At 37.5% G+C, this 27,651-nt stretch overlaps 3 protein-coding genes and 1 long non-coding RNA gene across 15 annotated transcripts in view; all 4 read left to right on the top strand.

Moving 5' to 3' along the window:
* dock3 (dedicator of cytokinesis 3) overlaps window positions 1–8,691 on the top strand; it is a 201,138-nt gene extending 192,447 nt beyond the window's left edge. For 9 of the 12 annotated variants that reach the window (XM_058760908.1, XM_058760905.1, XM_058760906.1 and 6 more), the window contains 3 exons: window positions 400–519; window positions 1,422–1,504; window positions 4,295–8,691. In XM_058760908.1, coding sequence (XP_058616891.1) covers window positions 400–519; window positions 1,422–1,504; window positions 4,295–4,879 — 788 coding nt within the window. In that variant the 3' untranslated portion in view covers window positions 4,880–8,691. The remainder of the gene's footprint in view (window positions 1–399; window positions 520–1,421; window positions 1,505–4,294) is intronic. The other 3 variants (XR_009268428.1, XM_058760914.1, XM_058760915.1) reach the window with 3 other exon arrangements.
* A 2,041-nt stretch (window positions 8,692–10,732) lies between these two features.
* Window positions 10,733–13,558, top strand: manf (mesencephalic astrocyte-derived neurotrophic factor). The gene is made up of 4 exons (XM_058761031.1): window positions 10,733–10,968; window positions 11,422–11,549; window positions 12,388–12,529; window positions 12,908–13,558. The coding sequence occupies exons 1-4, from the start codon at window positions 10,881–10,883 to the stop codon at window positions 13,090–13,092; spliced, it is 543 nt and encodes a 180-aa protein (XP_058617014.1). The 5' UTR covers window positions 10,733–10,880; the 3' UTR covers window positions 13,093–13,558.
* Window positions 13,559–13,929: 371 nt separating this feature from the next.
* Window positions 13,930–19,047, top strand: rbm15b (RNA binding motif protein 15B). Its single transcript, XM_058761680.1, has one exon. The coding sequence runs from the start codon at window positions 14,161–14,163 to the stop codon at window positions 16,600–16,602; it is 2,442 nt and encodes an 813-aa protein (XP_058617663.1). The 5' UTR covers window positions 13,930–14,160; the 3' UTR covers window positions 16,603–19,047.
* Window positions 19,048–21,008: 1,961 nt separating this feature from the next.
* The window catches only part of LOC131531128 (uncharacterized), a 39,762-nt gene continuing 33,119 nt past the window's right edge, over window positions 21,009–27,651 (top strand). Inside the window, exons 1-3 of the long non-coding RNA XR_009268574.1 lie at window positions 21,009–21,861; window positions 22,030–22,218; window positions 25,338–25,501. This is a non-coding gene — a long non-coding RNA (uncharacterized LOC131531128). The remainder of the gene's footprint in view (window positions 21,862–22,029; window positions 22,219–25,337; window positions 25,502–27,651) is intronic.

The raw sequence follows: 27,651 nt of genomic DNA on the forward strand, positions 1-27,651 counted from the left end.
GAATGCTGAGTCCAACTTTACCAGCTAAGTAGAACAGCCGTCTTGGTAAATCTGCTTTGCCAAGACGGCTGTTCTATTTAGCTGGTGAAGTCTTGCTTGTTAAGCTGATTTTTGATAAACCAAACACTTGTTAATAATTAATAGTGGATACCAGAATTTCCAGGCTGGTTAGTGCTAGTTTAACTGGTTTACCATCATGCTTGATGCTCTCCAACACATCCTAGCTCACATCCTAGCTCAGTCTCATTTGTTAGGTTAGTTTAGCAGTCGGTTGGATACACCAGGATCTAAACCTCAACATTTTAAGCAGGAATTCCTGAGGTACCTGTCCTTCAGATGAGGATCCAGCAGGTCAGTAATGATACGTATGGTGATGGTGATCTTTGTTCTTTCTGGCAGTGTTGACAGCTCCCAGCAGCTGGAGTTTGGACAGTGGCACCAGGGACACTCTGCCGTTCCTCTCTGCTCATGTCGGGAGTGTGATGGCCCCACCCGTTCCCCCCCGCACCCTTCCTCCCGGTAAGAAACAACAATATCTTTGAGGAAAGGTTTCAATGAAGAGAAAGACATTTCATGAAACCATTCCATCCACTTTTGGAATGGTTTGTAAGATGAATGTTTTTTCATTAGTTACGTTGGATCTTCTACGCATGATGAGGTGCCACAATATGTCTGTTTAGCTACGCAAGCTGATTTGACAGACATTTGGAACGTGTATCTGCCAAGGTTCGAATGGACTATTTGGAGGAATTTATGATAAGATGAAGCCAATAGAGTTAAGAAATCTAAGAAAACAAAATAATTTTGTACATTGTTGAATTCTTGTGGAATCTTTATTAGATTGGACATGGCTTCATTAAATATCCTCCTCTGTTTTAAACAGAGGTTGCTGTTGCTGCATCTTGAGGGACGTAGTTATTGTAAATCACACCTCTAAGCTTAAATCCATATATAGAAGCAAACGGGAGGTTGACAAATACAATTTTTTACACACACTGTTTTTCACACATTGTTCACATTTTAATTTAAAATGCACGTGCCAGTAATTTATAGGAAAAGAGACAAAAAAACTTTGGTCGGGTATATTTCTGTTGCCATTTTGATTACAGAAATATTACACATCACGTCAACTGGCCAAATGTAGCATCCTCCCTTTCAACCACCCTACATTGAAAGTGTAGCATCCTCTCTCTCATTTCAATAGTTTTTCCCACATTCGATCATTGATCCTTCGCTGATGCATTGCTCCTCATTCCCTTTTTCCCACCCATTATTCTCCTCTGAACATCAGCTAAGTTCAGAAAGAATCCTTCATAGTGCTTGCTGAGTGAATGCGCATGCCGACGTGTGTTTGTGCGCAAGTGTGTTCCGGCGTGTGCTCTTTCCAACCCTGGTTCTGTCCAACTGTGTCTCCCCTTTAGGACACTTCTCGATGCACTTTGATGCTTTCCACCACCAGATCAACGAACTCCCTCCAGCTCTCCCCGCGCGCTCTTTAAGAAAGGTATCCTCCGCCTAGATGTGTCCTGTTAGTCCTCGTCATGCATGTCCACACTAGCATTCCGAGATGTCTTACGTCCTGTTGACCTCAGATGTCCCCCAGTCAAATCACTCTGAGCCGAACTGTACCTGAGTCAGGTTCAGAATATTTTTTGGTGTTTGGGAGTTCTTGGTATCCCTAAGATGCTAAAGTATTTTGGGTTCATATTGTAATTGTATATGTATGCATCAGTAGTGCAATTATTATGTGTTTGTGAATGTATGTGCCTGGGTTGTATTTTCTCTGAAGATCAGTTGGATGAAAATTTGTAAAATGAAAATCGAAGGTTTCAGTCATCCAGAAAAACCTTTACATTTGTGGATTTAGCAGACGCTCGTTCTAAGTGAATTAGAAAAAAGAGCAAAAGCAATTTGTCAAGAGCAAACAATATTGATAATATGCAGTGCCACGTTTATTAGACACCTAGATGGGGAAGCAAACTAAAATAAAAAGTTACAATGGAGAAATATTTAAATGTCTTTGGAACAAAAAAAGTGTTATTGTACTGTAAAGTATTTAGTCACAGTTAGAAGGTAGACTTCAGCTCTGATAGCGGCTGAAAAAGGTGCTCAATCCTGCTTCTGGATATCTACATTTCAATCCACATTTGATCAATATACCAGGGGCCCGTTTCAGAAAGGAGGTTAAGTGAAAACTCTGAGTATGTAAACCCTGAAATGAGGGAAACTCTGGGTTTTCTGTTTCAAAATGGGAGGTTTGTCAACCCCGGGAAAGCAGGGTAAGTCAAGCCCGTTTCTGAAAGAGAGGTAACTTATACTCAGAGTCAGTTACCGTGGTAACTTACTCTGTGAACCTAACCTGGTCGGGAGCAGGTTTTCTTCTGTAAACCCGGAGTTTCTTTCCATCTCCTCCCGCTTTTTAAAGTGTTAGCGAAGCTTAAATACCTTATTCATTCATTCATGCTGCAAAATTGCTTTTCTTACTGAGTATTTTTGTATTTTTGAGTATTTAAGTACAAATATCTAAAAATTCTTAATATGCATTGTATAGATGAAAAATGGTCTAAGATATTTAGTCTTTTTTCCTGGGGGATTTTCCTTTTAAGTGCATTTTACGTAAAACAAGTAAAATTGTCCGCCATAGGGTAAGAAAAATAATCTTAATGCAGACAGAAACAAGACTATTTTTAATTTCTTACCCCATTGGCAGATAATTAGCAAAATAAGAAAAATGCACTTTAAAACATCGGAGATGCAGAGCACATTATAAAGCCGCTGTATGCAGATTTTAAGGAAAGTGTGCATCCCTCTCACTCATTCTTAGAATTTTTTCTGGGAATAAATCTGTCAAAGAGGAGTTTCACAGGATTGCAAATCAGTGGTGTAAAAATGAGGCTAATCTGATAAATGACGTTTACTTGATAACATCTTTCTGTGACTTCTGGAAGTAACCCAATAATCAGAATTTCCTTCAGGATTTCCAGTGTGGTTGGATGCATTGATGACAAGCATATCTCCACCATCGCACCTTCTGAAAATGAATGAGATACTGTATGGAATGGAGGGGTAGTAGCTACAAGATGCCGTAACCACAGCTGTTAAATCAACAAATTATTCACTTTTTTTTTTTTTTTTTTGGTCATCTTTATTTCCTGCAAATACAAAAGCAAAAGTTATTATTTTTACTTTTAGATTTTAGAGTTCTTCCGATACTTTACGCACGCGGACGTCTTTTTGGCAGGTGCTGTTGCCATGGTGAATCGTAATTTTGGCGTGCCGCTGATCATGACTTTTCATAGTCGTGGTGCATGCGCTAAACTCAGAGTTGAATGAACTAACACAATTCAGCCGTTCTGAAACCGAAAACTCTGAGTTTCTCATGTCACGGTAAGTCAACTCAGAGTTCAAGTTTAAACTTTGAGTTGGTTGAACCTCCTTATTGAACCGGGCCCCAGAAGGAGACAAACATGTTTGTCTGTTTACTGCTACATGTTACTATGTTTACTGCTGATGTTGGGAAATGCCATTATTTTGAGTAAACATATTTGCAAGTCTCTAATGGACAGCATCAAATCATTTTTGAATTTGTGAATAGATTTCAGTCATGACAACTCTCGGGATAGATTGTAAAATCTTTATTATTGGAAATAGAGTGGACATATGTTTGGTATTGGTGGACTAGATCTGCTACGCTGCTGCTGCTGCAGAGCAAGTAGACTTGCTTCTGCTAAATGCTCAGATCATAAAATTAAGGAAACATGCTGCTGCTGCTGCTAGAGAAAGGAAGATTCCCCCATATAGCAGATCTAGACAGGTGGTGCTGGGGAGGGGTGAGGGTGGGCTGAGATGAGGACACGCATAGGTCACATATGCAGAGTTCATTGAATATGTCCTGGTTTCATAGGTAAACAGTATATGAGTACTAAATCTGATTGGGAACATTAAATTGAACTAACCAATTAGAACACAAATAGAGTTTCATGGCTGAACTATTCATTTCTAATGCAGGTTAGTAGACAAGTTCACCCTCATGATGTTAAGGGTGAGTAAATGATGAAATAATTGTAATTTTTGGGTGAGCTATCCCTGGAAGTTCATGGAAAGATCAACAAGTGTGATAGAGCATAGTTGGAACTAAAGTGTACATAAAGAGTTCTCAAGGAGGTGGATTGAGCACCCTTGCTTTTAGGTCTTTCTAATGTCATCCTACTGATCTTACGTTTTAACACTGCAACAGATAAGATGTTCATGCAATATATTGTATATAAATACCTTGTTTACCTTTCCTCACTAGTCGCCCCTGCACCCTATACCTGCCTCACCCACCAGTCCACAATCGGGCCTGGATGGCAGTAATTCCACCTTGTCCGGCAGCGCCAGCAGTGGCGTCTCCTCCTTGAGCGAGAGCAACTTCGCCCAGTCCTCCTCCGAGCCTCCGGCTCGAGCCGACACCTTGGACTCGATGCCGAGCAGCCAGGCCTGGACCACGGACACGGAGGAAGCCGAGAGTCCCTACCTCCCTGTACGTTACAGCGTCTCCGAGCCTGAAGTTCTGGACCCTCTCAAGCCCTCTCCCTGCCGTAGTCATTCAGCCCCATTGGGCGTAACCCCAGGGATGCCCACCGATGGGCACCACCATCATCATCTCCATCTCCACCATCACCACCCACATGCAATACACATCACCCATCCGCACTACCACCACCATGAGCCTGCACCTGCTCTGCCTCCCAAACCTTACCTGAGGGAAGGGTGTATCCCTGAAGAGGACCTGAGGCCGGTTCCAAGGCCAATGCCCCGCAAGATCTCCCAGCCTCTGCTCACTAACAAGGAGGAGCAGGCCAAGGTGGCCTGGGAACATGGCATCAGCGAAGAATAGATGAAGAGAAAGGTTAAGCTTGGACTGTTGGCTTTAGTGTGATAGGTGGTTGGGTTTTGGGAAAGTCCCAAGAATCGACTGGGTTTGAACCTCTACTTCTCATGTATCCAGTGTAGGTCTCTGAAACCTTTTAAGAAGTGCTTGACATGTTGCTGAGCTTCTACATGCTAGTGAGACATTTTGTTGTGTGCTTAGTGGTTGTTGATTGGGAGTTGCCCAGGAAACTTGAGTTCAAACTGCTTGTAGAGCCCAAGCTACTTCCCCTCATTAGTTTCCGTATATTGATTGGATAATACAGATATGGTCCCGAAAGGTACGAAAACAGACTTTCAGATGAAACAGGAAGCACAAAATCACATTCAGGTGGTTTTCAGGTATACCAGATCCAAGCGTTTTGTGTCCTAAGAGAGAGATACACCTCTTGTCAAGGTCTACAACTTATTAACACTTCATAATCATCAGTTTTGATTGATTGACATTACACACCTTTAAAAAGAGTGTTGATAAACCTTACCAATAGACGTTGTTCAGTTCTGGTTGGGTTGCACTTTAGCACTTAACCTTGGAGCACCAAATACCTTATTATTTTTGTCTATATATATTTTTTAAACTAATTATTTAAACATAATTTAGAAAGTGGTCAAAAGTGGATCTGTGGTTCCTTAGCTAGTGGCTAAAGTTCACTTTCATCTAGGTAGCCCACATAAGGGTGGATTTCAGATCCATGAAGATATCTTCATTGACTAAACATTCTCATCTCTTCTGACAAGATATTCCCAATCCACAATGCTTAAGCCTCAGACGTGATTTTATTAACACAGTGGTTGATATAACATGCTAACACTTCATTACCGACCTAAAAACACTTAACAGAACGTCTGCTACCTCCTGCACGCTTGCGGGAAGCTTCTCCTCAGAGAGAATCTGCACTGATGTGACAGTAAGAGGCTTTTACAATCTTCGTAAAGCCTCATTACACCCACAATATTGTCGTGCTGCGAAAGCAAATCAGCCGCTCTCAACGCTACTACCCCGTTACGCTAATAACACAACAGCCAAAACGCTGTTAAATCAAAGCCATTTCACAGATGTCTCCTCACGGTAAAGCGGCTTTCGGTCTCAGTAGGTTCCTTTTGGGAATTGATTTCCGTTCCTCCGAGTTGACAGTTTTCATAAAGAAGTATATTTTTAGATAGAGCTGTTATAAAATTCCAAGACTTTAATATAATTGTAAAGTATTAAAAAATACAAAAAGAGAGTTAGAATAAATACAGCGTAGATTATATCATATACTATATTGCTATGAAAGATTATATCACATATTTCTAAAGATGGAAACGAGGCAAGATTCATGAGTGTGTTTTATGTTGCGAGTTGAGTGACTTCGATAAGTCTTTCAGCTGCTGACAGATGCAAATTTGGTACCTGATGTTCTTTGCATATTAACTGCTGACGACTTGAACGTATGTGTTATTTAAAAAGCTAATTTTTATGTACAATGTGCATGTTCTCTTCAATGGTGGTGATAATATTACGCTACATCACTTGAAGGGAGGGTCTGGTAGAGGTATTGCTTGTACTGTATATCTACACATCCTCATCCACAACACCATTAACTAGCATTTCATGTCATGTGAAACTGTTAATTATATAAGCAAAACACTGCATATTGAGTTTGGAGTAAACTTAAGCGGCAGGAAAAACTTAAATCTGTTGGCCCATTTTAATTTCATGTTCCAAAAGAAATCAAGAACATGCATCCAAGAAAGTGACAAATGGTAAAATCTATATTTTTAACGTTAATCTTTTATTTTTATTTTTTTGTATTATTGATATTATGGGTATTGTACCGTTAATTTTAGAATCTAATCTTGTTTTTTTTTTTTTTTTTTTCTTCCTGCACTGTTAGGCCTACGCAAATTTATGATGTGGTTTAATTTGGTTTTATATCACTTAATTACAAAAATACGTTATGGGTTTGAAAAGTACTTTTTTTATTTATTAAAAGTTCTGGTATACAAACACAAAAGTATATACTTAAGGCTGCTCGTAATATGAAATGTACTTCAACACCAATACTTAGAGAATATCAAAGGCAAAAGGCAAGTTTTAGGTGATCTTGCAGCGTTTTTGTGTGACTGATAGTTCATCACTAAAGGCCTTTTTATTGACAGGGAAACAAATACATGCAATTGTTTCGATAGAGAGGACCTTCTTTAGATGTGGGAATTTCTAATTCATTACATTACTAATATTCCCATCGGTTTTCCTTCAGTCAGACATCAAGTGCAATTGTATCTCCATTCTGTCTAGTCATTTGTATGCACTTCCTCCTGAAGTAAAACTTAGGTAACTGGTGATGGTATGCATTTGTAGATTATTATTTATTATTATTGGTTTTTGTTTACTTAATTATAGACGTATAATGATGAAGTAAGAGTGTTATGTCTCCTAAGACACATAGAAATGGTTTGACTGATGAGTTATTAATAATAATTTATATTAACCTTAATATCTCAAGGTTAATGAATCATTTTATACGCATTAAATATCGAATGATCAGGGAAGGAACTGGAATCTATGCAAAGATCGAGTGTTATAAGAGAAAGTGTATCTGTGATGGCCCATTCTTTGAAAATTAGCACTGATAAACTAAAAAGCATTAATATTTATTGTATTGTTTTGAGCATTTCTTATAATGGCTTTCTAGACATTTTGCATGTAAATACAGACTGACGGATACTGTGTGTCTTGTATTCATTCACCATTATAATTTTGCTTGCATATTCAAGCAAAAAATAAGTTTAAAACGTATTATAATCACAATTCATCAAATGAAGGTTACTCATTTGGCACAAGCAACCATGTAAAAAACGAGTGTACATATTTTACATGTTTGATATCTCCGTGGAGGCAAGTTTTGGATTCAGAGTTTCAGATTGAGGGTGACATTTTATTTTTTACATGATAAGGTTGCCCTGATCAGCATCTATAATTCATTAACTTCTGTTCATGTATACAGCGATAAGTGTGAATCGCTAATGAAATATTGGGTTTATTTTCCTGTATTTTGCTGAAAGGATTGTTTGCCATATATTGGAAATGACCGTTTCTGGTAATCTAAGAGAATGAAATTGGTGAGTAAAGGGAAAAACTTTTTTTTTTTTTGTCTCTGTACATATGAGTAAAGATGGATACTAAACGCTCTGGTCTGCATTACAGTTCGTACCACACCATGTTCGGCTTTATTTTGTGTATATAATCCTTCAAAAGCTTTGTATTTATATGGTCAAGAGGGACAAATCATGTATAGACTGAGATTAATTGTCTGCCTTGTACTTTCTGATGTAAATGTGTTTTTAAAACTAAACTGCGAACGTGAAAAAAGAAAAAAAAAAATCTTTCAATGGCCTAATCACTACAGTTATTTTGTGTATTTTGCATTTAAATCTGAAGAGCGTTTTGTTTTACCATGCAGAACTACGAAAACCTTTGTACAAGTATTCTCAAAGTATTTTTTCTGTATATATTGTGCTAGCATGAATAATTGTGGTGTGGATTTTAGATGTAAATACACACTTTTTTTTTTTCCTACTCACTTAACCGCTGTGACGTGTAATTCATTAATAATGCCTAATATTAAAGATAATGTTTTATCGACTGATATTTGCCTTCCTTTCTTTCTTTGGAATAGAGTGTAAATTCTATACAATCAGCATTTCTTTCTTTCTATTTAGTTCAAAATATTTACAGCATTTATGAAATACCCATAAAGGGCCATTCTGTAGAACCCTGTTTCTGCCACTGAATAAATAATAAAAAAAAAAGTAATTCTGACTTTTTGTATCACAATTTACTTTTTGTCTCATTGCCTTTTTTCCTCACAGAAATGTGTGATATAAACTTGAAATTCTGAGGAAGAAAAAAAAAAAAAGTCATAACTGTGTGACTAGTTATCTTTCTTTGTGTGAACAGACCTAATAGTAATGATAATTCAGCTGAACTGAAGTTTGCAGTTGAGTTTTTACAGATCTTGATAAAATCTTTTGACATGATCAGACTTAATAATAAACTGGAACGTATGGGATTAGGGGGGTAGAACTGGACTGGGTGAAAAGTTATTTAAGAGACAGAAAAAAGTTTGGGGAATATTCGTCTTTGTGCTGGAGCATTGCTTGTGGCATCCCCCAGGGGTCAATATTGGGTTCAAAGTTATTTTTGCTTTATATAAATTATATCAAATAATTTAAAGTATCAAATAAAGCAAAGTATCAAAACTAGTCAAATTAGTTTTATTCTCAGATGAAACTTTTATTTATTTATTTATTTTTCTGTGGTAAATTAAAGGAGGTTTTGGAGACTTTTACTTTAGAAATGAGTAAATTAAAGAGGTGGTTTGATAGAAATAAATTAACATTAAACATTAACCAAACTAACTGTATGTTATTTGGTAATTGTAAAAAGTGTACCCAAGTCCAGATACAGATGGTGTGGATATAAAAAGAGTTAATGAAAATAAATTTATTGGGGTGATAATAGATTATAAACTAAGTTTAAACATGTACAACATCAAGTTTCTAGAAGTATTTCAATACTGAAAAAGCATACATGCTTTATAGCACATACTACATGCTTTATAGTGCATTAATATGACCATATTTTAATTATTGTTCAGAGGTTTGGGGCAATACTTACAAATGCAGATTATCATATCTATGTTGCAAAAAAAGAGCCATAAGGATAATTCATAAAACTAGCTATAGAAATCACACAAATTAATTATTTTTTAAAATCAAAGACATTGAAATTGATTGATTTGGTTCATTTTAAAACAGCACAAATAATGTATAAAGCAAATAAATAAATACATTAAATTAAAAATCTACTCCCTGGTAATATTCAAAAATTGTTTCTTAAAGAGATAAACTTTTAGAAGAGAGTGTACCTTTAAGTATCTTTATGTTCGTTCAACATTAAGATGTTTTTGCATTTCTGTATGAGGAGTGAAATTGTGGAACAGACTAAGTTTAGTGCTCAAGCTTTACCCAGTTCAAAAAGCAATATAAAAATATGATTTTCAGAATGTATAGGGGGGAAGAAGGGAGTCGACTAGTTCATATGGTTAATATAGTTATTGTCTTTATTTATGATTCCGTTTATATGAATATCGTGAATTGTAAATAATGGATTAAGACAAGATCGAGATGACAGAATTATGAAGTTAATTTGATGATGATTATTATTATTATTATTATTAATGAGGAGTGGAGAAGGGGTAGGATTAAATAAGCTTATGCAATGTATGAATTAAAATAGTATTGTGTTGTGTTGTCCTGTTTTGTTTATTAGTTTGTATTGTATTTATTTTATATGTTCGAAATAAAGTCATAAAGTCTAAAAAATATATATAAAAAAGAAGGCTAATGTGGTTTTATTTTATTGCTTAAAGAGCTATAGTGAAAATACTGATTTTGAAGTTGGCGTTTAAAACCACCGTGGTATTGCCTTCAGACCGCCACAGTACTTATAATGTGAGGGAAATGTCACAGCCAAAATGGTCTTCTTATGTAATATTCTTACTAACATACACATTAATAGCTCGTTTCGCCAACTGCATGATGAGTTAACGTCAACGGATGACAAAGAACTACAAATATGGCGCTAGTGCAGCCAACACGTCACTAAGCCCAAATCGTCAACAAGAGAGTTCACCTTCACAACCAATCACAAGCCGCCAACTGGACTCACTCCCTGGATGAGCGCTGCACATCCATTCAGAAACGAGTGCGTGTTGTGACGTCACGAGCCAGCCAATAGACGCGCGAAGAGTGGAACGGCAACCAATCAGATGGGAGAGTGGGCGGGCCCTTTCAATAGGAAGCGCTGTTGAATCGGTACATTGCGTGTTGTCGAGCCGGTATCTTTAATGTTCGTTCAAAACCCAGTTTAGCACTTTTTCATAGCGTATTTAAGTAGTTAGAAACGTTTGTTTGGTTTAAGGATGATATACTTAAGTGGGCTTTCTGTGGCACTGGCCCTGGCGCTGGTGCCGAGCTGCACTGAAGCTTTGAAGGATGGAGAGTGTGAAGGTGAGTTTGAGTAATATGTTCATAGTGTAAACATGTGCAGGACACACATTTCCTCTCAAGAGCATCTCACATCTGCGTTTTAGTCGTCTTCTTTAGTTTATACTGTATATTTAGTTCATTTAGTTTACTTCATTTTTATTATTAGATGTGTTTCCTTTAACTACTTCAATTATTGCATCAGTAATTATTTTTTTAGGGTTTAAGGTGCTGTTAGGCTAAACTTGTTTTTGTAATAATGTATGTTTATAATATTGCATATTTAAAATGCAATGTAGTATGTTATCAATAATAAACACTTCATCATATCATCATATCTTCTGTCATAATTTCTCATTTGTTTTATTTACAAAGGGGCCAATAAATGAATAATTGACTATAATATGCTATATGTTTTCATAAATGTGACTAATTTCATATAATATTTGTTCTTTGTGTATGATTGTTGCATTGCAGTCTGTGTGGGTTTCCTGGAACGGTTTTACCAGACGCTACAAGACAACGACGTCAAGTTCAACAGTGACTCCATCGAAAAAGCTCTTCTAATATCTTGCAAAGAGGCCAAAGGAAAAGAAAACCGATTTGTAAGTGTGTGTTTGAAAGTACAGTTCACCCAAAAATGAAAATTTGCTGAAAATTTACTCACCCTCAGGTCATTGAAGATGTAGGTGAGTTTGTTTCTTCATCAGATTTGGAGAATTGTTGCATTACATCTCTTGCTCACCTGTGAATCCTCTGCAGTGAATGGGTGCCGTCAGAATAAGAGTCCAAACAGCTGATAAAAACATCACAATAATCCACATCAATTCAGTTTATAAGATACAAATCCATTATTAAGGCATTGTAACTTCAAACCTTCACTTCTGGCCAAAATACTACTATCAATAATAACGTTTCCTCCAGTGAAAAATTCCATCTCCGGTTGTCCTCACATCAAATCCCACCAACATACTTGATTACAGCTGTTTTGGAAGGTTTTCACTTATAAACAGTGCTTGATCTATGCATATTTCTCTTCTGATTCAGATGAGACAAGACAAGTATTTAGCCTAAAGCAACATTTTGAGGTTAAAAACGTCTTAATAATCGATTTGTTTCTTACAACATGCAGCTTTTCAATTCTCAAGACATTAACTGATGGACTGGAGTGGTGTGGATCACTTGTGGATTAATGCAATGTTTTTATCAGCTGTTTGGACTCTCATTCTGACGGCACCCATTCACTGCAGAGTTTCCATTGGTGAACAAGTGACGTAATACTACATTTCTCCAAATCTGATGAAGAAACAAACTCATCTACATTTTTGATGGCCTGAGATAGAGTTCAGCAAATTTTCATTGTCAGCTGAAATATTCCTTTATATCTTCCATAACTGTTGCTTGTTTATACTTACTTTTAATGTTTTTTTTGTGTATGTGCAGTGTTATTATATAGGGGCAACAAGTGATGCAGCAACAAAAATAATCAATGAAGTTTCCAAACCGATGAGTTACCATGTGCCAGTGGAAAAGATTTGTGAAAAGCTCAAAAAGAAGGACAGTCAAATCTGTGAACTGAAATATGGTAAGTTGAAAAGTTTGTTTGCATAGAAAAAAAAAGTTTCTACTGATTAATTTATTGCATCTGTCTAGTGGTTGACCAATATGAATGTATAACCATATTCAACCCTATTCAAATATTATATCCATTGTTCTGTTTGTTTAAGCATCCTGCTCAGCTCAAGATGACTAATTAATCGCTCGAGTTGATATATTGAGTTATATCCATTAAATGGAATTTAATTTTTTTACATTTATTTTTTAATGTATTATTATTATTATTATTATTATTATTTATTATTATTATTTATTTTTTAAGTGGTTTAGTTTTTAAATAAAATGTGGTGGATCAATGACAGAACTGCAAGCCATTGTTATTATTATTATTTTTTTCATTTTCTAGATAAACAAGTTGACTTGAGTTCCGTCGACCTAAAGAAGTTGAAAGTGAGAGACCTGAAGAAAATTTTGGAGGAATGGGGCGAATCCTGCAAAGGATGTGTGGAGAAATCCGACTTCATCCGCAAGATCAATGAGCTAATGCCCAAGTATGCGCCCAATGCAGCCAAGGCACGGACAGATCTGTAAACTCGCAGGGAATTATGGGACCAAGGCAGCGGCCAAAGGCATTTAGGGTGGAAGATTTGCGCTGTGCAGCCGACAGACCACCTAACAGTGGGGTTTGCATTGTGTTGTCATTTTACCATGTACTCCAGGGGTAAACATCAAGAAACCAAATAAATGCACTTCCATAAAAATACAACCTTTAATTTATAACTTGCATTGTGTTAGTTCTGACTAATATCCAACACAACTTGTGTTTGCCTCCTGATGTTATGGGAAACATGTTTGACACACTTTGCCTAGTTTGATTTTCATTTTCTATTCTTTTTTTGAGGGTATAGACTTCCTTAGTTGGCACATTATATGACATATAATGAATGAAAGTCTCATCTTCAAAATGTGTGGGTCAGTTTGAGTGGACTTTGCTGTAAAATGTTTAATACAGTTATACGGTCTTTTTCATTAAAAGAAGAAAAGAAATCGGTCTTGTCCTTTTTTTACAGTTTATTATTTTTCTGTTGTATTTAACATTTTATCTGTTTCATCTTGGTCACTTTTTGTAAAATTTCCTTCAGGGAATTAGAATTCATTTAACCACCAAAATACCTATTTACCATGGTAATGAAATGATTTATATGGTTATGCAATAGTCTTTGCATTTTATTTATATATCACGTTACAGCTTTTGGTACATTAAAGTTTATGCACAGAAATTGGATTGTCATATGAAATTCATATTTTCTTATTCATTATAGTTGTGTAATATGATAGTGATACATGTATTGGCTGTGTCAAAATTGATTTTCCACAACTATAATAACGTAACGCGATGCGTTCTGACGTCAGCAGAGGCTCCTCCCACTCGCGGAGCGCGCACATTCCTTTTGTCCAAGATGGCGGAATAGATGCAGCTGAGAGGACGCTAATGTTTGCCGTTTTATTTTTATCTGCGAAATTCAACACCCAGGCGAACGCTTTCCGGTGCAAACGTTAGTTAAGACCCTCCTCACGGATGTGCAAAATCTCCCGGAGCCGTGAGATTTCACCTCGGAGCTGATTTTATATTTTTTGCGGCGGGAGCATCACTGTAAAATGAAGCGGCAGGCCGAGCGCGACGCGAGTCCGTCTAGAACGCTCGCCAAACGCGTCCGCGAGCGGGACCGAGAGCGCGAACCGAACCCGCCGCTCGCGCTACTGCTCGCCGAGAGCCGAGCTTATCACAAACGAAGCCGCAGCCGAGAGCGGGAAAAACCGCGCGTCCGTGAGGAGAGAGAGAGTCTGCATCACCGCCCGCATAATGAACTGGGTCTGCTGGGTCGAGCCCCTCTCCGAACCACATCAGTCCTGCCTAAAGGTAAGACCCCATCCGCAGACACGGTGGGTGCGCGACTAGAATACAAGACACTACTTATCAGCAATCTTGGATCACAGCTTTCTGATGAACATGTAGAGGACGGACTGTTTCATGAGTTTAAAAAGTTCGGGGATGTGAGCGTCAAGCTGTCTCACACGCCAGAACTGGGTCGCATTGCCTATGTCAACTTCAGACACACGGAAAACGCGCGGGAAGCGCGTCATGCTAAAACCAGATTGGTGCTATATGATCGTCCACTCAAAGTTGAACCCATGTATATGCGGCGTCGCAGCGTCACGCCTCCAGATGTGAGTTATGTATCTCTGCATAGTGCTGCTTACACTTACAGGCAGAGGTCTCTTTCACCGGGTGCTGGGAGTAGTGCCCTTCGAGATATGAGACCTAGGCATTACGTTGAAGGTATGGGACTCAGCAGGGACCGTGTTTTGGACTATTATAGTGCATTGGAGGAGAGAAGCCGTGCATATGCGTATCAGCTTCCCGAGGAGGACTTAAAACCAGAGGACGATCAGAGAGCCACAAGGAATTTGTTCATTGGCAACTTGGATCATAACATTTCTGAAGTGGAACTACGACAAGGATTTGACAAGTATGGAATTATTGAGGAAGTTGTTATTAAGCGGCCCGCTCGTGGACAAGGAGGTGCTTATGCTTTTCTTAAATTTCAAAACTTGGATATGGCTCACCGGGCCAAAGTGGCCATGCAGGGACGTATGATTAACGGCAACCCGATTAAGATCGGGTACGGGAAGGCCAATCCGACGACTCGGCTCTGGGTGGGTGGACTTGGCCCGAATACCTCACTAGCAGCATTAGCCCGTGAGTTTGATCGCTTTGGGAGTATTCGCACCATAGACTATGTGAAAGGAGATAATTTTGCTTACATTCATTACGAGAGCCTGGATGCAGCCCAGGCTGCTTGTGCGCAAATGCGCGGCTTCCCTCTGGGCGGTCCGAATCGCAGGCTGCGTGTGGATTTTGCTAAAGCTGAGGAGACGAGGGCGTACCCTCAACAATACCAGCCGCCTTTGCTCCCGCCTCCACATTACGATCTTCTAGCTGATGGTTACAGTCGTCATCACAGCCTGGAGCGAGAACTGAGAGCGAGGGCTCGCTCACCCTCACACCCCCTGTTCGCGGAGCGAGAAAGAGAACGCCTTTCGGACCGGGAATGGAGTCCGCCGAAAGGAATTGAGCGGCGAGCAAACCCGGAGGCGTTTGGGCGGGTCAGGCAGCGCAGCCGCAGTCGTAGCCGCAGCAGGGAGCGCTGGGTAAAGGAACGAGAGCTAGAACGTGGAAAAAACTGGGAGGAGCGGCGCAAGCGAAGGAGCCTCAGTCCCATCGACCGTCCTGCCGAGGAACGCGGGAGGTCAAAGCTTAGAGGCGGAGCACCGTCTACTCCCGAAGACAGCCCGGATAGGGGTCGCGGCCGTCTTCCAGACTCCACTTCGGAACCTCTTGATCACACCCCTGACATCAGCAGACACTCCAGTGACGAACGTCCTGTGCAGGACGAACCTTTGCATCCGAGGAAGGAGGAGCGCGATCGCAATCACCGCAAAAGCGAGAGCGACCCTGACTCGCAGACGGAGAAGTCCAAAACAGACTCCAAAAAGCCCAGCACGCTCTCCGAATACGCCCAGACGTTGAGTCGCGTGTGGCACGGTTCTCTTGTTCTTAAAAACAGCTGCTTCCCCACAAACATGCACATGCTTGAGGGGGGCGTGAACTTTCTCCACGCCCTCATGAAAGACAACCAAGCAGGTGGTTCCAAGATCACGCAGCTTAAAATCGCTCAGCGGCTGAGGTTGGATCAGCCCAAACTGGACGAGGTGACGCGACGCATCAAGCTAGGCAGCCCGGATGGTTACGCTGTCCTCCTCGCCGTCCAGGGGCCCATGGACCGCGACGCCCCTCCTCCAGAACCGGGCCTTCAACAGCGCCTTCTCCGCAACCTGGTGACGTACCTCAGGAACAAGCAGGCAGCAGGGGTCATCGGCTTGCCTCTCGGCGGCCCCAAAGAACGAGAGATGGGGGGCATGTTGTACGCCTTTCCTCCATGTGACTTCTCGCAGCAGTATCTCCAGGCTGCTCTGAAAACTCTTGGGAAACTTGAGGAGGACCACTTGGTCATCGTGGTTGTTAGAGATTCACCTTAACACTTTAATTCTAACTCTAGAACGTTCCACACAAATTGTATGCCTTTTATGATTTTAGGATGGATGTACGTTTTTACTTTAATACTCCACACTTGATCAGCATTTCCTTAAAACGTTTTGGAAATCGGATAGCATCCCCAGAGAAGTTGTTTTATAAATTTGCAAATGAGTTTCCCACCAAGGGGTTTTAAATTTCTCTCAGCAGTGTTCAAAATTTTCCGTTTTATTCTATTTAAAAATGTTTTATATAATTGCATGCACAAGCAATTTGACTGAAGTACCCTTCCGGTGGTTCGCTATAATGGGCATAAAACATACTGGACCTCATTTTTAAAACTCAAATTTGTGTGAATTGTTCGCAAATCCATTTGTCATTGAACTGCCGCATTCAGTATGCTCATTAAGGTCTGTTGACCAAAATTCAAGTGTAATAATTTGTTAGTGGCGTTTTACTCCGTAACACATCCAGTAGCGGTTCTTCCCTCCCATATTACATCCGCTGTCCGTTTCACAAACCCTAGATGTTTTGTTTCTCAGAAATAAAACAGTACTTGGCTTGGCAGTATGTTCAGTTCAGGTGAGGCGTTTGTGACGGCATCTACCTCTTTAACCATATAACACATCAGGTATCCTTGAAAAAATGAAGTTAGTCTTTGAGCCCACTGCATTTTTATTGTATTTTGTTACAAATATGCACCTGCAGCACTAACAGAAAGGTCATGTGACCATACGAGTACTGTACCGATCCAGACACACTAATGTTTGTACATGTTACGAACACTGCGGTTTAAGCTTGTGTGACTGTTTGTTTGTACGCAGGAATGTCTTCTTAAGCCTTAGCTGTTTTTCAACTGCCCTCCACTGAATGACTATTTGCCAAGTCATTTTAACCCATTGAGCCAACACATTTTAAACAAGTGCTACTCTAAAATGTCCAGTGATTTGAAACTCATAATAATGTATGAACCACAAACAAGTGTTATTTTCAGATTTAGTTGATAATGATGGGGTTTGAAAGTCTACCCTCCAACACTACAAACCTTTGCACTGAACGGTAATTTTCCATTGTTTATTTTTAATCATGTTGTTGTTGTTTTACCCTTCTTTTATCACTCCTTTTTTGTAATACTTTTTTTTTTTTTTTTTATAGAAATCTGTATGCAAAACATGTATGGCGTATAAAAAAGTAAACCTTTCATGTGCTTGTTTTTAAATCGTACCTCCGTCATTATTTGCAAAACCGCATTGAATGTTCAGTCAAGATTTTGTATCGCCGAGCATAAATCCTGTCTCCATAGTTACCTTTCCATCTCAGTCCTGCCTACAAAAAAGTTGAAGGTTAAAGTGGTAACCAGGCAACCACATCCATCATTAAAAAAAAAAAGATTCCAGAGTTCAAATGAGGCTTGACTGTGAAGTAGCTTAGAGTAACCACTAGGTGGCAGTGTGGTCAAAGAAAAACAACCTAACTCAACATATGAAACCAGAGAGTTCCTGCTGTGCAAGTGGGAAGTTGCTTGAGGGAAAACAGTCAGTGCAGTGCATATTAAACGCTTGCTGAGACATTGTTGCTGCATTTAACCGACTTGAAAGCAGTCTTCATTTAGTTTCGCCCTATGCCAGTATGCAAATGAGGTAGTTTGCATGTGGTATTTATGCTGTTTAATATATAGACCTACATGACGCTGGAAGATTAACCAGCCTTATTGTTTTCAGAAGCTTGTTAATTATTTATAATGCACTGTACTTGAGACTAACACTTAATTAGCTCATTTCTCAATGTCAGAAAGAGAGAATCTAAACTGATCAATCCACAGCAGTCCTGTCTGTCAAATCCTGACAGATCTCCCAATGCTTTCCCAACTATCTGTGCAGAACGGCTTTAGAGTTACTTAATTGACTGGACTGCCTGTTCTCAAGGTGACAGGTAATTCCTAGAAATTGCCCATTTATAAAGGTTTTTGTGTTTGCACTTATCAACAACTGGTGTAATCTGAGAAGTCTGCTGATATCTGCTGTTGGAGAACTGAGATATGTAAACTCTGAGTAAATATGTGGTGACCTGAATCAATTTATATTTGACTGCTAGTTATGGTTTTGGCTTGAAGTTTAATTATGACTTATCAAATGTCCCTTCCGGTGGTTCGCTATAATGGGCGTAAAACATACTGGACCTCATTTTTAAAACTCAAATTTGTGGGAATTGTTTGCAAATCTATTTGTCATTGAACTGTCACATTCAATATGCTCATTAAGGTCTGTTGACCAAAGTTCAAGTATAATAATTTATTAGTGGCTTTTTAATCCGTAACAAATAAAAAAATGGTTCTTTCCTCCCATATTACATCCGCTGTCCGTTAAAAACCCTAGATGTTTTATTTTGTCTTTCAGAAATAAAACGGTACTTGACAGCGCAAGTACATACAGGCGGTATGTTCAATTCAGGTGAGGCGCTTGTCATGAAATTCTAACAGATGTATTTGAAATTCATCATTTGAAGTTATCATATTATTAAATGGTAAACAGGTAATGTACATTTAAATATGATATAAAATATAAATATATGTTTGTGTGTGTGTATATAATATAATATATATATATAATTCTGATGATGATAATATTATTACTATTATTATACAGTCATGGCCAAAAATATTGGCACCCTTGGTAAATATGATCAAAGAAGGCTGTGAAAATTAATCTGCATTGTTAATCCTTTTGATCTTTTATTTGGAAAAAAATCACAAATCTAACCTTTCATTGGATAATAAGAATTTAAAATGGGAAATTTCGTTATGAAATTTTATTTTATTTTTTTCTCAAATACAGGTTGGACAATTATTGGCACCCCTAGAAATTCTTATGAGTAAAATATCTCTGAAGTGTATTCCCATTCATATTCACAATTTTGAGCACTGCAGGGTGATTATGAACATGAAATTATCCAGCCATGGCTTCCTGTTTCACAGAAATATAAATAGGAGGGAAAACAAAGCCCAAATTCCCTTAATCATCCATCACAATGAGAAAAAACAAATAATATATTTCTGATGTGCAGCAAAAGATAATTGAGTTTCACAAATTAGTGAAGTGGCTTTAAGAAAAGAGCTAGAGCAGTGAAAATTCCCATTTCCACCATCGGGGCAATAGTTAAGAATTTACAATCAACAGAAAATGTTACGAAACTGCCTGGAAGAGGACGTGTGTCTATATCATCCTAATGCACAGTGAGAAGGACAGTTTGAGTGGCTAAAGACTCTCCAAGGACCACAGCTGGAGAATTGCAGAAAATAGTTGAGCCTCAGGCTCAGAAAACCTTAAAAAGAAATAAAATAAATTGTCAAACAGCACCTACATCATCACATGTTGTTTGGGAGGGTTTCAAGAAAAATTCTCCTCGCTCATCCAAAAACAAACTCCAGCATATTCAGTTATCAGACACGACTGGACCTTCAAATGGGACTGGCTTCTATGGTCAGATGAAACTAAAAATGATCTTTTTAGCAGCAAACACTCAAGATGGGTTTGGTGAACACAGGGATAAAAAAGTACCCCATGTGTACAATGAAATATACTGCTGTATTTTTGATGATGTGGTCCTATATTTCTGCTGGAGGTCCTGGACATCTTGTTTAGACACATGGCATCATGGATTCTATCGAATACCAACAGATAAAAAATCAATAAGTGACTAACTCTGTTAGAAATCTTATAATGGGCCATGTTTGGATCTTCCAACCGTACAATAATCCAAACACAAACCTCAAAAACAACACAAAAATGGGTCACTGAGCACAAAACCAAGCTTCTGCTGGCTATTCCAGTCCTCTGACCTGAACCCTGTAGAAAATGAGTGAACTGAAGAGAAGAAGCACCAACATGGAGCTGTGAATCTAAAGGGTCTGGAGTGATTCTGGATGAAGGCATGGTCTCTGATCTCTTGTCAGGTGTTCTCTAACCTCATCAGGCATTATAGTAAAACATTTAGAGCTGTTAAACTGGCAAATGGAGGTTTCAAAACGTATTGAATAAATGGGTGCCGTTAATTGTGTCCAATGTGTATTAGAGAAAAACATTTATTTCATAATGATATTTCCCCCCATTTTAAATTCTTATTATCTAATGAAAGGTTAGATTTTTGTGAAATATTTTTAAAAAAGATCAAAAGGATTAACAATACAGATTCATTTTCACAGCCTTCTTTGATCATATTTACCAAGGGTGCCAATATTTTTGGCCATGACTGTATAAGCAAGTTAATGTGGATATACATACATATATATATATATATATATATATATATATATATATATATATATATATATATATCGCTTTTATTACGTAATATACTGGTTTAAGGTGAGATATGGATGTTAACGAAAGCTTAAAGAGTTTTAATGTTTTTAAGGACAATTCTTCTGAATTTCTTATTCCAGTTATCCAAATTAAACATACATAATATGTCTTTAAACCTTTTTTTAAAGCACTTTATTTTTCAAGGTGCTTTAGTTGGACTGAATTTTCAACTCTTAACTATTCGTCACAGATGCATTTTTATTTATTTTTTAATTCATTGACATTGATGGATCCTTTGAAGCAGCACTTGAAAGGATTTTTAAGAAAAGCATCTTTGCATGATGTGCTGAGCCAGCAGCTCGTGTGACCTGTATATGTCTGATCGCTTTAGTTTACGCTATTGCACTCGAATACATTACCATCCGCAATTCACCTCAACCCAGTAATATATCAAACGTTGATTTTCCTAACTAAAAACGGCACGCCTAGTTCTTTCAGGTACAGCATAGTTCAAAACAATTCGAAACGACAAAATAACCTTGCTTTTCAAATATTCACATGAAAAATGTACCACACAAGGTTATGTATTCACAAGCGCGAGCACGTGAGTCTCATTGCAGATCAGGGTTGTTGACTAATGTCTTCACCCGATTCGTTTTTGCCCTTTTGTCATTTCAAATCACGAGTTTGCTCCCCCGGGTGCAGACAAGGATCAGGTTTTTTCAGGGTTTTGGCCGGTTCCTGGTAGCAGCAGTCCATCGACCCAGAGCACTTCACTGTAAGCTAGCCTAGCACAGGAAATGGAAGACACAAGTAATGAAATATTAATGCGGAATCATGAGAGGGTCCAATGAAATCCATTAAAGTGAGGAAAATCAATGGAACATGGCCCCACAAGCCTCTCAGCCGGCCTGAGGAGTCGACCGGATCACATGTCGTTTTCTTCGTCTTTATGGACCTTCGGTAAGAACACACATGAACAACACCATACTAAGGTTCAGCCATTAGTGACACATGGTGCCTTCCATCCATTAGTCCAGCTTAGACCTCTAAGGAGTTATTACAAGTATCCATTTCTTTTTGTATATTTATGGATGTATAGGCTCACGCTATTGTTTATTACCTTTCCAGAATCTCAAACATCTGATATCCAAATCATCTCCTTAAACCCTCGGATCTATACATGTGTACCAATGGAGACCTAGTAAGGCTGGCAGGATATGATGCGACCACAACATCAGCAGGGACCCGAAAGGCCTGGCGGATGATGTCAGCTGAGCCGCTTTGGATCCTGGGCTTTGCATTCTGTCAAGTGGGCAGGTGGCCGTGTGGTTTTTGGCGTCACATGTTTTTGTGGCATACCTACCATACTGCTTTAGGCATTGTTTCACGACTACAAAGAAAGCTGTTCACCGCTGTCGGGAGCTTACGGCCCTGTCTCGCAAATCCGACTCGGTTAAGGCAGAGACAAGAGCAGGAATCTCCCAGAAACAATTGTCGACTGTTTTATCCCGATGAGATTGCGGGTGTATTTTTAAACCATGAAGCAAGCACAATGCTGCTCGGTAGACGTGACTTTACGGTGTTCGTTCTTGTTGCAGACGAGCGAATCTCACAAAACGTATCCAGAACATGTTGCTCACTGTAATAATATACATACTAACCGTTCAAAAGTTTCGGTCAGGAAGATTGTTTTTGAAATAAGTATCTTATGTTCACCAAGGCTGCATTTATTTGATTAAAGAATACAGTAAAAACAGTAATATAGTGAAATATTATTACAATTTAAAAGGACTGTTTTTTATGTGAATAATTTAAAATGCTATTTTTTTCTTTATGAATAGAAAGTTCAAAACAACAGTATTTATTTGAAACAGAAATCTTTTATAACATTATAAATGTCTTTACTGTAACGTTTGATCCATTTAATGCATACTGACCCCAAATTTTTGGATGGCATTGTTAAATTAAAAGAAAATTAAGCCATATGTATATGTATGTGTGTGTATGTATATATATATATATATATATATATATATACGTGTGTGTGTGTGTGTGTGTACAGTGGGGCAAAAAAGTATTTAGTCAGCCACCAATTGTGCAAGTTCTCCCACTTAAAAAGATGAGAGAGGCCTGTAATTTTCATCATAGGTATACCTCAACTATGAGAGACAAAATGAGAAAACAAAATCCAGAAAATCACATTGTAGGATTTTTAAAGAATTAATTGGTAAATTCCTCGGTAAAATAAGTATTTGGTCACCTACAAACAAGCAAGATTTCTGGCTCTCACAGACCTGTAACTTCTTCTTTAAGAGGCTCCTCTGTCCTCCACTCGTTACCTGTATTAATGGCATCTGTTTGAACTCGTTATCAGTATAAAAGACACCTGTCCACAACCTCAAACAGTCCAACTCCAAACTCCACCATGGCCAAGACCAAAGAGCTGTCAAAGGACACCAGAAACAAAATTGTAGACCTGCACCAGGCTGGGAAGACTGAATCTGCAATAGGTAAGCAGCTTGGTGCGAAGAAATCAACTGTGGGAGCAATTATTAGAAAATGGAAGACATACAAGACCACTGATAATCTCCCTCGATCTGGGGCTCCACAAGATCTCACCCGTGGGGTCAAAATGATCACAAGAACTGTGAGCAAAATCCCAGAACCACACGGGGGGATCTAGTGAATGACCTGCAGAGAGCTGGGACCAAAGTAACAAAGGCTACCATCAGTAACACACTGCGCCACCAGGGACTCCAATCCTGCAGTGCCAGACGAGTCCCCCTGCTTAAGCCAGTACATGTCTAATATATATATATATTAGAATTAATGCACAATATAAAGGCCATATTTAATATAATATATAAAATTGAATATTTAAAAGTAAAATATGTTTATTTTATAAGAATTTGGTTTTGGAATGATGGATACGGTTTTGTGGTATTCACTCAAATGCTGCAGTTTTTTTTTTTTTTTTTTTTTTTTTAAGTAAGATACAAGCAATTTAAAATTAGATTTGAAAATTTTAGAACAGTAGTCTAACACTTTTTTTTTTAGGTCGCCTTAGGGGAAGTGCATGTATCCCATCTCTAATTAGAAATAAATGTTAATAAAGAGCAGGGTTTACAGCAGGGAGATTGTCAGAGGGGAGCTGTTTGAGCTTATGATACAGCAGTTTCAATTAACAAGCGTAGGCAGTCTATAAAGCAGTTATTAACAGCAATTATGTAATGATGAATCAATGAACTCAGTGAGTTCTTTTTTTAGCACCCTATGTTGTACATGGATCTATATACATACAAACGAGTGCTAATTCAAAGATACGCTACCAATCAAACGTTTGGAATAATTAGGATTTTTATCTTTTGAAAGAAGTCTCTTCTGCTCACCAAGGTTGCATTTATTTTGTTCAAAAAACAAACAAACAAACAAAAAATGTACTGTTCTTTTGAACTTTCTATTAATCACAGAGTCCTGTTAAAAAAAGTATAATTTCCAAAAATAAAATAAATCAAAAATAAATGCAATATGCATTCATTTATTTATGAGTGGCAGATCAGCATATTAGAATGATTTCTGAAGGATCATGTGACACTGAAAACTGAAATAATGATGCTGAAAATTCATAATAAATCTATAAATAAAAGTTTTTTGTTTGTTTGGTTTTTTAAATCAAGGACACATTAAATTGACCAAAAGTAAAGTAAAGACATTTATAATGTTACAAAAGATTTCTGTTTCAAATAAATACTGTTCTTTTGAACTTTTTATTAATAACATAGTCCCGAAAAACATATTGCATCCGAAAAAAAAAAAATAAAAATAAAAAAAATCAACAACACTGATCATAAGATTTATTTATTTATTTAGCACAGCAAATCAGCATATTAGAATGATTTCTGAAGGATCATGTGACACTAAAGACTGGAGAAATGATGCTTCAGGTTTTATCAAAGAAATAAATTACAAAATTTTTTTTGCAACAATAGAAAACTGTTATGGTAAAATATAATAATATATTTCACAATATTTCTGTTTATATTTCTATTATGATAATATATAATGTAATCATATATTTAACAATATTACTGTTTTTGCTGTATTTTAAATGCAACCTTGGTGAACAGAAGAGACTTCTTCCAAAACATAAAAAAAAAATAATAATAATAATAATTATTATTCCAAATTAGTGTGCAAAGTAATATATAGTTTTAAACATGATACCTAACACTGTTCTTAATTAATCGTAGTTTTATTTATATATACAGTCATGGCCAAAAATATCGGCACCCTTGGTAAATATGATCAAAGAAGGCTGTGAAAATGTATATATATATATACAGTATGTGTGTGTGTATGTGTATATATATATATATATATATATATATTTACATTTTTTATTTTTTTAAGTTGCTCTCTGCTGTTTTCCCCTCCAGATGAGAGGCTCCAGGCTAACAGATGGCGACGAGGGTCCAGGTGCTTCACCTCCTCCTGTTTCAGCCCGATTGATCTCGTTTTCTGATTGTCCTCCTGAACCATCAGGGCACGCGTGGCCCTCTGGGATGCCGAGGGACGAAACTTCAGAGGCCTTTGATACGAGGTGAGGAGTTTGATGTTATTGGATTGAGGATCACTATTAAGAAATGTCATTCAGTCCCCGAAAGGAAGCTTCAGTCCTTCAGAAGGGTTGTGTTGATAAGCAGGTCATTCAGTAGTGCTTTCACAGTTTGTTTTGCATATAGTGAATGGGAAGGCAGTTTGTACATGATGTGTGTATGAATGGCTTGATGAATGGGCTGTGTGCTCAACGGACCGGCGTGAATGAGCGCGAGGGACCGACTCCTCTCATGAGACGAATGTTTAATCACTTAACACGCAGACCTCTGGCATTAGATTGTCTGCGCTGAAAACCCTCATTGTGACTGATTGTAGGATTGCTGTGTAAGTTTCAGATCCGGTGTGACTCACTCTCATAGACGCGTAATTACAGGGACTAAAAACCAACCCACGTGCCTTTTGTGAGGCCGCGTCCATCCATATAATATTTAGCAAGCGGAACAAGCAGTTACAACTGCATTCACTTGAACATGTATAGTATTTCCTGTTGAAACAAGAAGTACGGGCTGAATATAGTTGAAGGTCTCCAGGAAAGCCTTTATTTTATGTCACAGCTGTGAATCGTCATTTACTACTTGATGTTGCTGGGGAAGAGGCAGAAGGTGGTATTAAAAATGTAAGAATAAATCATTGAAAAACCTATATTTGTGTATCGTGGACTGTGTTGACCTTTATTTGAAGAATGCTCAGCTAATGTATTACATGCTTAGAATATGCATAGGCTATTCATATGTAATTTTCAGCTCACTTCTGCCTTAAAATAATATATTTTTTGTTGTATTTATTATTATTATTATTTTATATGACATGCTGCTGATTATCTCAGAAAATACTGTAATTATGTTTTTCAGCAGTGATATTTTAGTATTATTGAGATACTATTATAGTTTTTATTAATGTTACATTACATGCATATATATATATATATATATATATACACACTACTATTATTATTATTATTATTATTATTATTTATTCAGTTTTATTTGTTTTAGTTGCTTTGGTACATCATGCTTTGGGAAACTAAATGAGAAATGTCGTCTTGGTGACTATCTGAGAATAAAGCAATAAGCCCCAAGAAGCCATGGTTTACAGTGAATTTATAACAGCTAAGGGGTGTTGAAACCCCTTAGCTGTTATAAATTCACTGTAAACCATGGCTTGGGGTTTTTGCTTTTATAAAACGGTTATTCCATATACTTAGTAAGGTTTCACAAAATAAAACAGAGAAAATAAGTCTAATGATATTAATAAAAACAGTATTCTTCCACCAAACAATGTAGTTCCTCAGAAACAGTTGTGGTTGGAACAAAGTGGTTGCCAAGCAACACACAAAGTAAAAAAAGGTGTAGGTTTGTAGTGTAATTTACAACGGCTTCAAACATGGCTCAACCAATCAGAATCAAGTAACTATCCATTTTATAACACTATTATATTTATTTATTTTGTTTATTTGTTTGTTTTTAAATATATATTTTATTTCAGTTCAAGTTTGTTAAGTAACAACATTTTTATGTTTTTGGTTTTAGTTAAAACAGTTCAATCTCAAAATCACATTTACAGTAATGCACTTATATTGTTTTTTTTTTTTTTTTTTTAAGTTTACAAGGCAAGAAATAAAAAAATAAATAAAATTTCCAGTAATTTTAGTAATGAATAAATTAATTATTTCCCTGTATTGTGAGTTATTATTGAAGAAAAAAAAAAACTAAACTAACTAAATTAAATTAAATTAAAAAACAGGGCGGAGACTTGGTTTCCAGTCAATCGGCTGTTTATTGAATTTTGAAATGTGGGAATTGAACATGAATTTTGGATTAAACACCCCAAGGTAAAAAAAAAATATTTGCAGTAAGACCTATAATACAAAATAGATATAGTCATTTATTTATTGTCATTCATTCATGTATGTATGTATGTATTTTCCATCCCAACTTTGAAGTTGTGTAAAATACTCTGTTTTGCTTAAAGGGTCATATCAAAGACAGCTTATTTAGCTTAAATCTAGTAGCTTTGGTGTTTATGAAATGTCTACTTCTCAAACATATTAAGAATTATAGCAAACACTGGAAATGAAAACCTTCTTCAAACGTATTAAATAATTGGTTTGCCATATAAATCCCCCTTTCCTCT

Source organism: Onychostoma macrolepis, chromosome 22 (genome assembly GCF_012432095.1).
Source record: "Onychostoma macrolepis isolate SWU-2019 chromosome 22, ASM1243209v1, whole genome shotgun sequence".
In the NCBI taxonomy this organism is placed as follows: domain Eukaryota; kingdom Metazoa; phylum Chordata; class Actinopteri; order Cypriniformes; family Cyprinidae; genus Onychostoma; species Onychostoma macrolepis.

Coding starts and splice junctions, on each gene's coding strand:
- manf (XM_058761031.1), top strand. CDS start 10,881: ATGATATACTTAAGTGGGCTTTCTGTGGCACTGGCCCTGGCGCTGGTG. Junction 10,969..11,421: donor GAAGGATGGAGAGTGTGAAG/GTGAGTTTGAGT, acceptor GTTGCATTGCAG/TCTGTGTGGGTTTCCTGGAA. Junction 12,530..12,907: donor AATCTGTGAACTGAAATATG/GTAAGTTGAAAA, acceptor TTCATTTTCTAG/ATAAACAAGTTGACTTGAGT.
- rbm15b (XM_058761680.1), top strand. CDS start 14,161: ATGAAGCGGCAGGCCGAGCGCGACGCGAGTCCGTCTAGAACGCTCGCC.